Below are 17205 nucleotides of genomic sequence, written 5' to 3'. Positions count from 1 at the left end.
TGAAATAGGCTGTCAATCACATAGTAAAATCTCATAGCTCCATGTACAATGGTGATAGATTACCAAGACAATGGCCGGCTGTAGCTTGAGTTTTCAAATGATACAAGGCATACTTCAAACACAATAGATCCTGACCGTACAAAAGTGGTGAACATGGGCTGCACTTTGTCATATAGGGTACAGTATATCCCACCAATTTTAAAAGGCCCTTGGTGAAAGCTGTATGTGAATTTTACACCTATGTAAAACAAATTTATGTTTTTAAGGATCTGATTTACTTAAACTTGCTCTCCTGTGTCATGGAAAAGGGTCTTGGAAAGCTTGATGCTAGGTTGAATACTGGAAAAGTTTGACAAGTTAGAACACAGTTGTTGAGTTCTCTGTCAAACAGGATTAAACATATATAACACCACTGTTCGGTTTCTCTAGCTGTAGCTTCTCTACAGTGATATCAAGAGAGTCTTACATTTAGATCCATCTGCCAGTGTCAATTCCTTATAATGCAAACTTGGCTTAAGGGCAACAAAAACAAGCCCCTGGTGCCTCTGTGCACTCCACACCAGGGTTATGATGCAGGTGATGGTGGTTTAAACACCACGAAATCCTTGGACATTTAATGGCTGCGATACTCCCACTTCTTATTTGATCAGTGAAATTTGCTAACTGCTGAGTATGTTTCAGCCAGGAGCTGAGGCTAGCAGAGCATAAAAATATCAGATTCACTTAGAGGTAATACCTTACTCCATGGCTCTACTTATCAAGGAACCAGTGGTGTGGGATATGTGGCAATTTTAAGTGTGCTTATAGCTTACTGTTTGAGGTGCCAAACCCTTTCCGACGGACCCAATTTCTAAGACTTTGTTGCCTGTCAAACATAGGAGCAAGAGATGGAGGGACTATTTCACTTCCTCTTCCATTTTCAGGGGGAAAGAAAGCCCTTGGCACAAAAGGCTTTAAAAAGAGCAGGAAGACAAAAAGATCAAGAAAGGACACTGCAGCTTCTCATTCCTGGGATGGACAATTTTCTGAATCTGAGCTAAAGCCCCCCAGAGGAGGAACCTCAAAGCAAGTTGTTTCAACAGGATCTTTTGTTTCTGTCCTGGCACTGAACCCCACTGGAAGAACCTCAAAAAGAGGAGGCATCAAAAGGTAAGAACTTACACAGAATAGATCTAGACAGAAAAGGGAGTGAAACCCCTCAAGTACTTCCTCTTAGTTCAACATCTCAAACCTATTATCTCCCTCTCCATGCTACACTGGAAGATGTAATTAGGGCTGAGTGCAAAACCCAGCAAGAGCTCAGAGGCTGGCCAAGATGCAGTATAGATCCAATCCAGACCTAGTTACGCTACCAAATGTGGATGCAGCCCTTTCATCCCTTGTAAGACAGGATGATCCCAGTTAAGGGTGATTTCTTCCCCCAAGGACCAGACAGAGAGAGGAAGACAGATTGCTTAAGGAGGAATTCTGAAGCTTCCTCCGACACCCTCTGGGTATCCACAGCCTCCACCTCTTCTACTTGAGTCATCCTGCCATGGACTGATTCCCTTTCAAAATCAGAAAATACTTCCGTGTCGGAGCCATTCTGAGAGATCTTGCCATAGCAGCAGTCTCTCTAGCAGGCACCTTCCGTGACAGCCTCAGATTCACTGTGAGGGCAATGGGATGTGACCCTGCCTCATGTCATCACTTATGGCTAAGGTCATGTGAAAGGCTGATGCTCATGACAGACACTGGCCAAGACTCTTCAGTGAGCCTGTTGACAAATCCACAGGAGGATCCTCTCAATAAAACCAAAGATGACTTTCCTGACAGCCAGGTCCTCGAAAAGAGAATGTAGGCTTATTTATTACAGATCACATTACTCCTTTTGTACCCCACTCTAAAATATCAGTTGCAGGACACCCAACCAGCCCGTGGCAGATGGAATAGGTCCAAGGGCACAAGGGGCAGTCGTGATCACTCTGGAAAACCCCAATTTTTAATCAAACATGACCTGAGGCTGACCCCATGGCATGGTCACTCAGACAGGGAGCACGTGACAAAGCTCTGCAGCTGGCTGCAATTACACCACATAGTTAATTATATTATACCCGCCCTGACTACAGAAACTCATTCCTGGGATTGAGTCTCAGATCAGACATGGAGGGGGGCACATAACATAACATTACAGGAGTCTGCCTGGGTTATGCATTAAGAGTCAAAGGCGAGTCCCAAACCTAGGTTCTTGATCTCCCGAACTTCCCCCAACTAGATGAAACACAGCTGCCTGAAAAAGGCTATAGATTACCTTGCAACCACCCCCAGGCTATTTACCCAGATGCTCATTATCCCAACCTCTCAGAGAGGAGGCTGCATGCATATTGCTTCCTGGATAGTCTTCTGATCAGGTCCCACTCCTTGGAATGAGCACAACAGACAATTCTCTGCACAGCTAAGTTGTAGAGCAGCATGGCTTCATTATCCACCATACAGACAGCCAAATGAGTCTAGTTCAGCCCAAGTTACACTTGGAAGTCATGAGAGTTACTGAGCTACACCAAGTTTTCCTAACAGACAGGATATGCAGGATGATAGATACTATCCCCCAGCAATCACCCAACTTTATTACAAGGGTTCTGATATCATCCCTCCATATGATGGTATCCTGCACAGATGTCCTGCAATGGGCAAGATTCTACCTGTATTCTCTAGTTCCTGATTTCTCTGGATCCACAGGACCCATCAACTCTATCTACCTTAATCTCGTTGCCCAAAGCAGTATTGAAATCTCTATCCTGGAGGCTGCAAATCAGCTATGCATCAGACCACACGATGGCAGAGCCAGAGAGAACCTTGGTGACAATCAATGCCGGTCTCAAAGCATGGGGAGCCCATTCAGGGAACAAATCGATCTAAGGGTCACGAATGGACAAGGAGCTTCAACACTATCAAATGGCCTCAAACAATCAGGAATGCCTTTAAATAGTGATGTCTCACACCACAGTAGCTTCTGTCAAACAAGGATGCACCAGATCCACAGCCATCCTACAGGAATCCAACCTCCCACACTTATGGGCAGAAAACAACTTTTTGTCCCTTTAAGCTCTCTACATTAAAGGGGAGTTGAACACCCAGGCTGGGCAGACAGACGATAGAGCTGGGGGAATGGAATCTTCAGCCAGGACTTTGACTCAATAGTCAGAGCCCTGGGTCACTCATCATGAGACCTAGTTCCAGTTTCTTCTCTAGGAGGGATCTCTGAGCCAGAGCCAGGGATGCACTTTCCCCCGCAGCAATCAGGACCTGCCTTTCCACTTTTTGCAACACTCCCCAAGGCAATTCAGAGGGTCAGAATCTAATTACACAATTGTATATAATTATATTATACCCGCCCTGACTATGTGCCTCCATTTGACATCCCACTCTAAGGGATATGCAGACCTTCTCTAGGAAGAAGAATAAGAAAAATCGTACCTTACCAAAAACCTGCAGATCCCAGCCCGTCCCATGTGCAGAAACTCATTCCTGGGAGACTTAATTTTCCTCTCACAACTATTCTGCCCACGTGGGTTAAAGCAGAATTAATAGTTGCTGCATAGTAGGAAATGTTCTTATTGGAAATTCTGAATTTCACGGTGTTCAGCCACCTTTAGTTAATCCAGAGATTTGAACATCTGAGCAGCCCCACTATGGAGGCGTTTGACATATGCTAATGCGATACCTGCCATCTGGGCTGACAACCTGGAGACTGAACTGGGGACCCTCACTGCTAAAATCATGAGTCTCTACAACTTGAGCTACAGAGCTTTGCTCTCAAGTTGAGAGCGATAACAGACCCATATCCTCGGTAGATCAGACATGGAGGGGGGCACATAACATAACGTCAGATGTGACCCAATGGCCGGCAAGTACGATTAAGTCTTGCTTTATCAGAGCCATAAAGAATAAAGCCACCCATCTGATTAGGATTGTTGCCTTGTGAAAATGGGCCCAATTGTTCCAGGAAAGGGAGTGATTTTCTTTGATCTCTTGAGTTTCCATCCACATACAGTTATGTGCTCTCCAGAGTCTCGCAAGCATTCAGTTTTTCTCTTAGAAATAGCACAATACACATACCGCTTCCACACAACCACCATACAACTGTGTGTTACTCAAGCCTGGTTTAATAAGTTCTACTTGCAGAACGACAGAGACACATACACCAACTTTACAGCAGGAATGAGTCAGGATCTATTCTGCTTCTCTGGGCTAAGAGAAAATGGTCATTTTTAAGGTATGACCTGGCCTAGCCAGCGATGTTCCTGGGATTCTCTTCTCTTCACAGATGGAATTCACTTGGCATACTTTCCCCTTTCAAGCCAGCCAGGAGGTTGTTAGCGGACAGCACAGACATGGCGCTTCTGGTGGCATAGGTAGCACTTCCAATGTGAGGCAAAACCACTATACGGGGGGAGAGAAGACATATTTCAGAGATTGGTCTGTGCACCAAAGCAGTATGCTTGTTACTCTAGCATGTACACTTTCATTTTATGGTGGCTCTCTAATGCCACGTCTCTGTAACTAGTCTCCATGTGGGATGGGTCTGAGAAGTTCAGCTGAGCTAATGCGCCAGCTATGGAGTAATTTGGGAGAGGAGTTTGGTGGCTTTATCCTAGTCACCATTGGTGAAATCCTGGCCTCACTGATGCCAATGGCAGTTTTCCCCCTGATTTCAATGCGGCCAGGATTTAACCCCAAGTTTCCAGAATTACATCATCTCCACAAACTATGGTCTATTAGCAGTGCTGGCTGTAGCTTCACCAGTGAACAGAAGAGCAAGGAGTTTCCAGTCAGAGAGAGTGAAAGCCAACTCCAGAGTGTCCTTGCTTTTGTTGGTGTCACAGCTACATGCCAGATGGGTTTGATATCTGAGCAGCTCTGTCAATGAAATTAATAATACATTTTAAAGCTTAATGCTTTTAAAGGGGAGATGGAAAGTATTTGTGATCTTGTACCCTTTATGTAGTATAAAAGCTACCTCTTTACAACTAATGGGGCATTCCCTTCTTCCCCATTCATCATTGTTAGGACCTCTTGTTCCTAACATAGAATCATAGGACTGGAAGGGACCTCAGCAAGTTATCTAGTCCAGTCCCCTACACTCATGGCAGGGCTAAGTATTATCTAGACCATCCCTGACAGGTGTTTGTCCAACCTGCTCTTAAAAATCCCCAATGATGGAGATTCCACCACCCCCTGGGCAATTTATTCCAGTGCTTAACCACCCTGACAGTGAGGAAGTTTTTCCAAATGTCCAACCTAAACCGCCCTTGTTGCAATTTAAGCCCATTGCTGCTGCTTCTATCCTCAGAGGTTCAGAAGAACAATTTTTATCCCTTGTCCTTGTAACAACAGTTATGCCCCCTCTCAGTCTTCTCTTCTCCAGACAAAACAGACCCAATCTAACATCTCACTGTTTGACAAGAACACAGGACTGGAAGGGTCTTCCTGGTTCACTAACTCAGGTCCCCTGCTTGTATTAGGTGAATTAAAAAATACTATTTCTTTTGTTTTTTACAGTGCAAATATTTATAATAAAAAAGAAATATAAAGTGAGCACGGTACACTTTCTAGTCCGTGTTGTAACTGAAATCAATATACTTGAAAATTTAGAAAACATCCACAAATATTTCAATAAATGGTATTCTATTACCCTTTAATCACACGATTAATCGCGATTAATTTTTTTTATTGGCTTGACAGCTCTGCTAACATGCTCATCACCTTGGTATCTGAGCAGTACGGTCCCAATCCATTGACGTTAAGGCGACTACTCGTGCTCAAAGCCAGGCAACGTGCTTAAGTCCCTTGCTGAAATGGGGTGTAAGTTCTCAGCGGATGGAGTACTGAGATCAGTCAGTGAGATGTTTGCAAATGAGCAAATCTATTTGAATTCATTAAAATTTGCCCTGAATTTAAGTAACACACTCAGCTGACAAGGTTTTCCCTCCTCAATGTCCCTCTATCACACTGCCTTGCTGTGGCTCAGTGCTATGGGCAGCTTACTTAAGCACATATGGTTTGGCTTTCCCTGCCTGTGACTAATTAGCCCCTCATATTAAACCCTTGCTAGACACGAACCATGCCAAGCTCACCACGACTGAAACTCCTCGTCAGGTCAGTGTGGCAAACAGAATAGCAAGAACTACATGAGCGCCCTGCTCTAGCCACTGGAAGCCACTGCCTCCCCATCAGAAATGCAGGAAGTGGAATGTACGAGAAGGTGCAAACAGCTGCTGTTTGCAAAGACGGTGGCTTACCACAATTCTTCAGGAAAAGGAGAGGGTTGTCTGTAGGCAGCGGCTCTGGGGTTGTGACATCCAGACCAGCAGCTGCAATCTGGCCACTAACCAAAGCCTGGTACAGGTCTTCCTGGTTCACCACCGCTCCCCTAAGAAACACAGTTTAAGCTATACAAGAGCTAGGTATTGTTACTAGTAAGCCAGACAAGCATGGGACACAAACACTGCCACGTGCTTAACTTTACACACTCGAGTCATCCTACCGGCTTCAGTGGAACGACTCACCTGCCTGAGCGTTTGCCCCATCGGCCTTAGGCAGGAATAGTCAGCTCTGTATGTCACTTTGTGCCCGTTGTTCACACCACTAACAAGCAGGTTCTGCTTAACTGCTCTCTCGATGCTCTGCAACGGGTTATCGTAACAGTCACTGTACCCAGGTACAAACCTGGCTGTGGTGTCCCATTGCATTCGAACCCCATCTGGGCACACATCATTTGAACTGTGTTTAAGCACAGTTTTAACTCTCAGCTGTAACAGATGGGACCGTAGCATCTGGCCAATTCCCATGCAGCTCCTATCTTCCATGGTGACAGCCCGCGCACCCCTTCCTGGGAGAAAGGCCGTTTGATTATCACCAGCAACACAAACAAAGCTTTTCCACCATGGAGAACGGCCACAGCCACTTCCTCCCATTAAAGAGAGAATCCAAGATGGCGCCCACTTTGCAGCTTTTAGAGCGGCAATAATCCCATGATATTCGCTGGACTCCACCCTAAGGGGGAGAAAAGTTGCTTTCTGGTGTACATTAATATACAGCATCCGTTTAAACGACAGTCGCAGCAGGCCAAGCAACAAGGCTAGCAAGCCCAAGCTCAGAGTTGGTGCCACAAGCCAGTACTTGCCCCCTATGGCTATGGCAATTTCAGCACAATCCCTTGACATCCGTAACACCCGTATATCAGTTATCTGAATATCACCTGCTTTTCCTTTTTCACCTCAATCTACTCTTGTTTAAGATGACAGTGAAGATTTTCACCTGCTTGTGTTGATGAACACAGATGTTTTCTTCATTTGGCTGAAGAAATCCTTGTTGCACATTCCTTCAGTGTCAGGAGTTAAGGAACAGGTAACAACAACGAAGTCTGACTCCTCTGCTAGCTTGGCGAGTGGGACTGGGGGAAAAAAAACAAAAAACACATCATGAGTTTCCGGGGGGAGGCGATGGGGGGGGGGCAGCAAGGGTGGGTCTCGTTTATTTTAACTAGTTTGGGAACTACCCAATGTCCATTAAAGAGTCATCAGTGAAGGACTTCTGCTTCAGGAAGACCATGCTAATCTCACCCCATGACTGGGTTACCAAACCCAAACAAAAAAAACAACATATGAACAAGGTGCCATATTTTAAAGGACCTTTTAAAAAAAAATAGACAAGGTTTCATCAACCAAAAGAGGAAATTTACCCATGCTTAGCAAGTCAGTCTTTCACCCCAGAGGTGGCTGCATTGTGCATTTCAGGGGTGGCACATATTAGTTAGCAAAATATTACCATAATATTTTAAACAAACATTTAGAAGTTCTGTAAGGCCTGAAGACAGATTTGACAACTCTTTCAGCTTTCACCCAAGGATGGGTGGAGAGGAATAGGTAGAGTTCACTGGATTTACAAACCAAAAGATTGACCCCAATAAAAATTGATTTTTTTGGAACCGTTTATTTTCCAAACGCAAGTCACAGCTGGGCAACAGCTTAGGACTTTGCAGGACAAAGTCTACCAATGAGTTTGAACATGCAGAAAAGCACAGTACAGAGCATGGGTATTATTATAGGAAGGAAAACAAATATTTGATGTAAATGTGACTATATCCGAAGAGAGTCTCATTTAGGAGTTGCCAGTTATTTCTAAGAGGTCTGGGATGAAATCTTGGCCCCCTGAAGTCAGTGGGGTCCAGATTTCACTCATGACATCGTCACCACTTTCAATCAACAACATACTAAATGTGTTTGCGCTCTACACTCAAACACCAGCCACTCTGTGGAGCCTTAATAATAATTCAGCACTGTTACACGGCGCTTGAGGAAGCCTTCAAGTTTCCAGTCACCACACCCGAGGACAAGATCTTCCCTGCATCTACTCATTTGTACTGTTGGTTATTCTGCACCTACGAAGGAAGCTTTGTTTCCAGAGCTGTCTTTCCAGTTTCATTTATGTCTCTTACCAAAGTCGGCTTGAAACTCCACGGCGCGCTCTGGTTTTGGGCGACTTCCCGTATACAAAAATTTCTTGACCCCAAATGGCTTTAAACGGCGCGCCACTGCCTGTCCTAAAAACAAGAAGAAACAGTCACGTCTCTGCACACTAAGGGTACGTCTACACTACCCTCCCTGGATCTATCGGGGATCGATTTATCGCATCTAGTGTAGATGCGATAAAAATTGATCCCTGATCGCTCTGCCGTCGACTCCGGAACTCCACATTAGCGAGAGGCGGAAGCGGAGTCGATGGGGGAGCGGCAGCGGTTGACTCGCCGCCGTCCTCACGGCCAGGTAAATAGACCTAAGATACGCCAACTTCAGCTATGCTATTCGCGTAGCTGAAGTTGGCGTATCTTAGGTCGACCCCCACAATGTAGACCTAGCCTTAGATCATGCACTGCAGGAAGTAAACCACTAACCCTGCAATCTGACAGCCCAAAACCAAGTGTATTATTCCTGCATCTTTCGACAAGGCCACAGAATGCATCCACTGTTCACTCAACTGCAATGAAACCTGCCACTTTCATTAAGAGATTACTCTGACTGCACCAGTTAGGATCGTCCCTGGAGGGTTCACATTCATTTTGGAGGCAACATGCTCTCATTCACTCCGTGGGAAGTGAATGAATTTTCGATTGGTAAGGCAGTTGCAGCAAAGGGAATGATGGGACATCAAAATGTCACTTCAGATTTAGAGAGAAAATTTAAGGAAGGAAAAAAAAAATCCATTGACCAACTCCACAAGCTAACAGACAAGTCAGCACTCCAGTGGCACCATGGACTTTGGGATATTTGTTTAACTGAAATAAAGCAAGAGAAAGTCCAGTTTGCTTTAGGAGCCCGATAAGGTGGAAATGTGAATGTTTTACAGCTTAAGGTCTAAGCCTGATTGCAATCGCACGCTGATTAGTAGGATGGAGAGATGGATTCCTGCTCAGTCAGCCTCTGGCTCCTGGGAGGGCAGGTGAATGGGGGAGTGTCCCATCAGCCACTGGTTTGAAAGTCCTCAGAATTTTTTGTCCTTTACAGTTCTCTATTTATTTCGCAATTTCTGTGAATGTGTCCAGCACCACTACCACGGGGCAAAGTTAAACACAAAACTGTTAGCATAACCAAAGAATGAAGTAACTTGTGAACTCCCCACCTAACGGGTGAGAGCATAAATGTCTGCTCAGCAAAAGCCCGAGTGAACATAGGGGCTGAAAGTTACATCCAGGATTCATCGATTCTCTAACTAACAAGAAAGAGAACACTTGAGTCACGGGTTGTTCCCTGCAAGAAAGGGGGCTAGACACAAGTTCACATGCACACAAAAAACAGAGGCAAAGAGAAGAAAGTTTCTGGCCGTGATAAAACTGAGGAAAATATTAAAGCTACAGAGAGTACACAATGGAGAGCTAAACATCTTCTTACTGATCACCGAGTTCGTTATTTTAAATCAACCATTCTATTCTATGCAGGTAGTTATACCATGCTCATCACCACGGTACCTGAGCACCTTCCACTAGTGCACTAAGTAACGACGGCTGGCCTGTATCTGCTCTCTCATCCCCTCCCCAGAGGGAGGGGTGCGTGCAGTGAAGTGTCTTCTTTTGGAAAATGATATCTTACACGCACACACATTGCTATGTCAGTCAACAGTGCTCCCATTATTGGGAGATAAATACGAGTATATAGCTACACAATACAATACACTCACCTATTCTTCCCAGCCCTATGATTCCTACAGTGCTACCGGACAGCCCGTACCCACACATCCACAGAGGCTTCCATGTTGTCCAACCACCACTACAAAAGGAAGTGAAATACAAACAGATGTTAGACCGATTCCATTTTCCAGGTTGGCTTGGAGTCTGGATATGGACCCGACGAATGGCACAAATACTTCACAACCCCAGTGTCACATACCGGTGGAAATGATTTAGCACCCTAGAAACAGAAATGAACAGGTCTGAATGGTGCTAGCATGAAGTGACAGGCTCTATAATGTTCCTGCTTTAAGTCACCTTTAGTGTTATTTAGAGCAGCCTCAAGACTGATCTAACTTTTGTTCCACTCCCCACAGCCCCTTTGTGCAGTGTACTCTGGCCATAGCCCAATGTCCTTGTAATTGGGTCCAGGACTGATCACGCACACAGTCTGTGGAGTTACTCCAGACTCTCACTGACGTCACACAACTCAGAAGCCAGCCCTAAATTGTAAATACTCACTTCTTCACTTCCTCCACTGACTCCGGCAGCCTGCGACACGTAGCTAAGAGCAAAGCTACCGAGAGCTCGGCCGTGGCGTCCGTCAGGATGTCCGGGGTGTATCCCACACGGATTCCACTGCAATTCAAACACAGCATTTCGGTCCCCAAGTGTTAACATGTGAAATGCTAGTTTGCGCGTTTGTTTACATGTGGACGAAATCCTGTTTGTATTACACTTCATTCTGCTGGGCATTTTTTCCCCCCACACAGGTTCCTCTATTACCGTATTATCGGAGCACCAAGCAAATAATAATGAATCAATCATCGATCTCACAACCCCGCTGGGAGCTCGGGCAGTACTCTTATCCCCACTGTACAGACAGGGAACTGAGGCACAGAGAGAGACTGAGGGTCACGTTTTAAAAGCTATCTAGGGCCTGTGGTAGAACTGGGAACCGAACCAACGTTTCCCCCGAGTCCCAGTGCAATGCCTTACCCCCAAGCCGACCCATCCTCTGTGCCAGCTGGTTTCTCTCAATTAACAGTTCTCCATTTCTTGCACCCAAGAGAATGGCAGGGGACACAGCAAATAGCGGAAGCAAATGCCTTCCATAGTTAAGAGTTAGCACACAAAGGAGCAAACAATACCGCTTTTTAATTTCTTCTAGAGCCAGATGGTCAACACCCACAGACAACGTGCTGATTACTTTAAGGTTGGACCCTGCAAAACATGAAGACAGAACCCTCAGAACCTACAGAGCTTAAAAAGAATGAAACACAACAACAGAACAATGGAAAAATGAAAGGATAAAAATGTCTTACAATTACTGGCTTGTAACTGTCTGAATCTTTGGAATCTATTCTAATGACCAGAAAAACCTAACAGGGCTGACACTGAAGGAAGTCAGCAAAACCGAAATACTACTTTTTCAGGCAGCTGACTCTAGACATTTGACAGTGTTTTGTGCATAGTCAGTTTCACTGTTTCCCCTTCACAACTGGTCAATTTTCTCCTTCACTGAGATTTCACAGAGTTAGGCCAGAGTGACCATTATGGCCATCTGAGCTGATCTCATGTTAACACAGGCCAGGGAACATCGCCCAGACATTTCTGCATCAAGCTCGTAACTTCTGCTGGACTAGAACAGATTTTTTACAAGACACCTTGTAAACATTAACTGGGAAGGGAAGCAGAAAATCCCTTATAACTTTTAAAGGAATTGAAACCAAAATCAGGAGGATTTGCCAGAAATAGGATTTTTTTTAAATGCCAAAAACATCAAAGAAAGTTGACAGTGTCCCTTTAGCTAAGGAAAAGTCTCTTTAAAGATGCTGCATCTATATTCCTAGGTTCTTCTCTTTGACTGGGATGGGCACAAGTCATTCTTTAGTGGTCATTTTCTGGGGACCTCTGCGCTAGGCTGAGAAGTTTCTTCTTGCAGGGGAAAAAAACCACACACCCAAAAGGGACTGACAGTGAATTCTGGCTAATGAGCTTCACTGGATCCTGAATTTCCGGCCAGCGGATACCAGGGACCTAGACACATCTCTTCGTGTCTTACAACTCCGTGCTGCCATGATGGAGGGACAGCGTGAGGTGGAATTGAAGTGGAGGATTCGTATTAATGCATGTCAGCAAAGGAAGGGTCAGCCAATCCGCTTCTCAGGGGCTGTGAGGGCGAGACACCGGGACAGAGATCCGGGCAGCACAGATCCAATTCTGTATGTCCTCTCTTTTTTCGATGAGCCATTCACAAGAGAGCCGCCATCCATACCCACCTGCTGCATCGAGGACCTCTTTGTCTATCCGGTCAGACAAGAGACAGAGCAGACCATGCTTCCCGGCCACCCCCGCCAGCAATTCTGACCGCGGGATAGGTTCATCCGAATCCCATTGCTGGATGCTGCAGCTACAAGGATACATGAGAGTCACAAATCACATTAAAGCACGAGAAGGAGGCCCTCTTCAAGCCAGCGCTGCGTATTGCCCCAGGTATTCGTACTGTTTGCCAAGGGAAGTCAGCAAAACGGAGTGAGAAACACGCTCTTATTTCAGGCAGGCAGATTAGGATTCCCTCCTTTCCTCCCTTGTGGATTTCCCTTTCACAGCCCAGGACGGTGGCACACAGTTACTAACATACAGCCACATGATGTCCTGTGTAGCACACACAAGCCACCTGTGAACTGGCACACGAAAGGTCCGTCGCCTTCTTTCAACAACCGCAGCAGCGGAAGGAGGAAGAATAATGGCAGGATCTCTTCACGCGTAGAGCAAAGAACATCAGTCTTGCAATGACCTGACAACACGCGCACGCTGGAACACCACCTGAGCTCTGGCATCACTTTCAGCTTGTCCAAACCTTGCCTCGAGCCTGCATCCGCTGGGATCACTGCCTTACGGGTCTGGTGGGCTTTGCACGGGCTGCCTAACGGGGCAAACTTGTTGTTTAAAGCTTCAAACGGTACAGACACTAGGGCAGGTCAGGCACTTCCCCTTGAGCCTCAGCCTGGATGGTCTCTGTGCTCAGAAGTGACCCGTGGTTCAGGGATCCCCCCCCCGCAGGACTGCATCAGCAGCCCTTACTGTGGAGAGTCCTCAGGGGCGGAACTGGCTTTCCCTTAACCTTTGCCCCCAGGTCATCTTTCCACACTTTTAAATAGCAACGGAAACTTTTCCTGGGTGGCACTTGGCCTCTCTAGGTTCTTATATGGCTCCCCCATCACTGGAATATCTGAGCACCTGCTAATCAGCAATGAATTTATCTTCACAGCACCCCCATGAGGCGAGGCAGGGAAGTATTATCATTGCCGTTTTACAGATGGGAAAACTGAGTCACGGACAGACTAAGCGACTTTTCCGAGGTCACCCAGGGCAGTCTGCACCCCTAGCCAGCCCCATAATCACACAGACCTCATTGCCCACTCCTTTCTGAAGGCCTTGGTTTGGATGCTGGTTGATTTGCTCCTTTCATTTTAAGGGGATGGTTTTCTACTGCTCTCAGGCAGCCTGCGGTGCCCCAACAACGTTCTGGGAACACATTACTGCAATCAATTTGGGGGCCTACCACTTTACAGAAGGCCTGGAATGCCAATTTAAACAAAGACACCACACAACCACTCACTGCCCATGCACTAGCGTGCGTGTGTTGGGGGAGGGTCATTGCATTTCTGTAACGCCAGTAATTGGCATTTTGCAATATGTGAAAGTTGCTGGTTTTCTTAAAGAACAAACACGGGCACAAAACACAACATAACTCATTTTAGCACATTCGATGCATGAAACAACGCTGAGCTGTCAGGACCTGTGCGCCAGGAGAAGGGAAATCCAGTGGCAGCTACACCAGAGCTGGGGGTCGGGGTGGGTTAATTCTTTTAAGGCACTGTTTGTCCTTTGGCTTTGCACAGACAAAATAATGGGGGAGGGGAGGGAAGTGAGCCGTAGTCAGGAAAACAACTTTTAATAGAAACACAGGTTTGGTTTCTGAATGTTTTGCCTGGGAAGTACTGGAAGGCCAAAGATAGTTAAAAAACTGCTGATCTAAGGATAATGTACAATATCAAACTAAGGTTAAAAAATTCAAGTAACCCATAGCCAGAGAGAGGGAGGGAGGACACATAACAGGCCTCCATTTGCTCCCATTGATCTCCCTGCTGCAAAACTTAGGCCCTGATCCTACCCACACATAGGCATGGCCTTAATTTTATGCACATGAGTAATTCCACTGATGACAACTGGATTAGCCAGGTGCATAAAATTAAGGATATACATAAGTGTTGACACAATTGGAATTGGGACCTTAGCTGGGTATATTCTATGCACAGCATAGTTATTGTTATTTTAACTTTTGCTTCTTGGAATCAAAGGCACCGACCAGCATCGGAGATCAATGGCTTACAAAATATTTCTGCATTTTTATTTATTTTTTTTAAAAAAAGCCAAGTCTTTTCAAGTCACAGGAAGGGAAAGAGGGGTTCTGGGAAAATTTTTCAAAAGTGCCACAAATCCCAACATCAAGGGGAGTTAGGCGTCTATCTCTGTGGATCTGGGGGTCTAAGTGATTTAGGAGCCCAAATCCTACTGAAAGTCAGTGGGACTTAGAGGCTTCAAAGGACAATATTTTCAGAAGTGCCTAAGACAAGAAGAGCGCAGCAGTTTGTTTCTTTCCTTGTAAATAGACACCAGCTCTCGGTCCCCCGGGCCTCAGCCTCGGATGGATCAGTTACAAGAAAAAAGAAACCACCACCCATCTACAAACACCTCTGAGCATCAAAAAGTTTGTCATGGAAAGGGTCAGAAATGGAACTGCTGTAAAATAGGTGGCACCACAACAATCCACGTTCTAAACACCTGCCCCTTGCCCCATGGGGCACAGAACATGCCGCAGCGCAGGCTAGACAATCACTCTATGTCTGAAATAGGCTGTAAACTCTTCAGGGCTGGGTCTCTGTCGTTGAACCTGCAACTGTAGTAAACTTGCAGAGTGACAAGTGATGAAATCAGCAACAACATTTGTACCCAAAACCTTAATTTCCCTGGTGGATGCAGCAGCAGAAGGTTCTTATCCTTAGGCTGGCAGCACCTGGGGGCAGAGGCTTCTTTCTGTGCAGTGTTTGTACAGCACCCAGCACCAGGGGCCATGACTGGCGTTGCTGCGCACCATGGCAAAACACAGAATACACAACAAGGACCATTTGCCAAGGTGTTCATAGAATATCAGGGTTGGAAGGGACCTCAGGAGGTATCTAGTCCAACCCCCTGCTCAAAGCAGGACCAACCCCAAATGCCCCCTCAAGGATTGAACTTGCAACTCTGGGTTTAGCAGGCCAATGCTGGAACCACTGAGCTATCCCTCCCCCACCCTGCTGTTGGTCTCAGCAATGGGAACAGGACCCCAGCGCATTTCAGGGGACGGTGCGCCAGTCGCTGGCCTTGGTGAAGGACCCCTGGCCCCCGGGGACACAGAGATGGGACCTGCCTTTCCAGAAGCAGCGGCTAATTCTGGGTGCCCAGGCTGCCACCCCGCCCAGGCGCTGCCCGGGCCTCCCAGCAGGGCCCGGGCTGCTCAGCACCGCTCAGGATCGAGCCCCGAGTCTGACCCCCAACCCCAGGCTGCCCCCGCAGAGTCCCACCGCCGGGAACCCGCCCGACCACCGGACCCGCCTGCTGCGAACGGGCCCGGCGGGCTCCCGGGGCGGCCGCACGTGGGGGGAGCCCAGCACCCGCCTGTCTCTGCGGCCCCCGCCCGGGGGGGGGGACCGGGCCCGGGCCCCGCCGCCTGCAGCCCCCGCTTACACGCCAGCCTGGCTCAGGGTCGCCAGCCCCTCGCGGGGGATCCGCCGGGTGACAAACACCTGCATCAGCCCGCAGCCGCCGCGCTGGCCCGCCCCGGCTTATCCTGGGCCGCGCCCCCCGCGTCCTCTCCCCGCCAGCGCCGCCTCCTTCCCCGCCTGCGTGGAGCCAGGAGCCGCCGGCGGGTGGTTTGGAGGGAGGGACCTTTGCCTCTGTCGGGATCGCGTGATGCGCGCTCGGATCACGGGCAGGAAGCGGCGAGGCTGGACGGGAGCAGCCCCCCGGGGAAGAGCTATTTGGGGGGGGGGGGCTTCCATCCAAATTCTCTTTGCTGTTGTTAAAGATCCCCCCTCCTCCCCCGAGAGGGGAAGCTCATTAAGATGCATCCCTGGTTCATAGTAAATGAAAGCGATGAGCCCGCCGAAGGCGTGGCTGGAAGGGTCTGACGCCCCGCTTCACAATGATCAAAGGAAGCGCCGTGGGACGCTGAGAACTGCAGGCTGGCGAGCCACGCATGGAGCGACTGCTCCAGCCTGTTTTAGGAAAGGGAAAGGAACAGCTGTTTACCTCCAACAATAACATTGTCGGATGCAGAAACCAAGTCATCAAGTGACAAGGAATCCCAGTTCGATTGCTCCAGAGTCCAGAGCATGCACTGATCGGCTCCGGGGTTCAAAAGGAATCTCCCACCACTACAAACGATTGGTCAGTTGAATAGGTACATTAAGGGTTAGTTGTTTGTTCCTTCCTCTGAAACATCAGGTATAGGCCAGAGACAGGTTATCAGACCACTTCTGTGCTTCACACTCTAAAGCTGCAAACAAGTCAAGAGGAGATATTTGCATTTCTTTATGCCATCCTTAGTTTCAGTAGCTCACTGGGAAAGCTGGCCCAGCTCTCCCTGCATGCAACAATGATGGGTCAGCAGGTGGTACCTTGGCAGAACACAGCAGGGATTTCTGAACCCTGCTTCTGGGGCAGTCCTGGGCAATGGTTCTGTGTGTGCATTAACTTGCATTTATGGTGTCTTTGCTCATATGTGAGCAGCATGTGCTTCTTCAGCTGGAGTTTGAACCATGGGATGCCTGCCAGAACAGTCATAGGCTGTCACAGGGTTGGAAGGGGCCTCAGGAGGTCATCTTGTCCAACCCCCTGCTCAAAGCAGAACCAATCCCCAGACAGATTTTTGCCTCAGATCCTTAAATGGC

At 47.4% G+C, this 17205-nt stretch overlaps 1 protein-coding gene across 1 annotated transcript; it reads right to left on the bottom strand.

The window, feature by feature from the left end:
• Positions 1–4127: 4127 nt before the first annotated feature.
• On the bottom strand, positions 4128–16154 carry LOC120408765 (glyoxylate reductase/hydroxypyruvate reductase-like). Its single transcript, XM_039545975.1, has 9 exons — positions 16001–16154; positions 12487–12617; positions 11356–11428; positions 10727–10843; positions 10216–10304; positions 8480–8584; positions 7300–7435; positions 6282–6412; positions 4128–4422 (listed from the first exon to the last, which is right to left on the bottom strand). The coding sequence occupies exons 1-9, from the start codon at positions 16063–16065 to the stop codon at positions 4301–4303; spliced, it is 969 nt and encodes a 322-aa protein (XP_039401909.1). The 5' UTR covers positions 16066–16154; the 3' UTR covers positions 4128–4300.
• Positions 16155–17205: the final 1051 nt, after the last annotated feature.

This window comes from Mauremys reevesii, linkage group 6 (genome assembly GCF_016161935.1).
Source record: "Mauremys reevesii isolate NIE-2019 linkage group 6, ASM1616193v1, whole genome shotgun sequence".
NCBI lineage: Eukaryota > Metazoa > Chordata > Testudines > Geoemydidae > Mauremys > Mauremys reevesii.
Note: the sequence above shows the minus strand (reverse complement) of the source record. Positions and strands in the feature narration are given on the sequence as shown.

Coding starts and splice junctions, on each gene's coding strand:
- LOC120408765 (XM_039545975.1), bottom strand. CDS start 16,065: ATGCAGGTGTTTGTCACCCGGCGGATCCCCCGCGAGGGGCTGGCGACC. Junction 11,429..12,486: donor AGAGGTCCTCGATGCAGCAG/GTGGGTATGGAT, acceptor CATGTTTTGCAG/GGTCCAACCTTAAAGTAATC. Junction 8,585..10,215: donor CATAGGGCTGGGAAGAATAG/GTGAGTGTATTG, acceptor TCTTGTTTTTAG/GACAGGCAGTGGCGCGCCGT.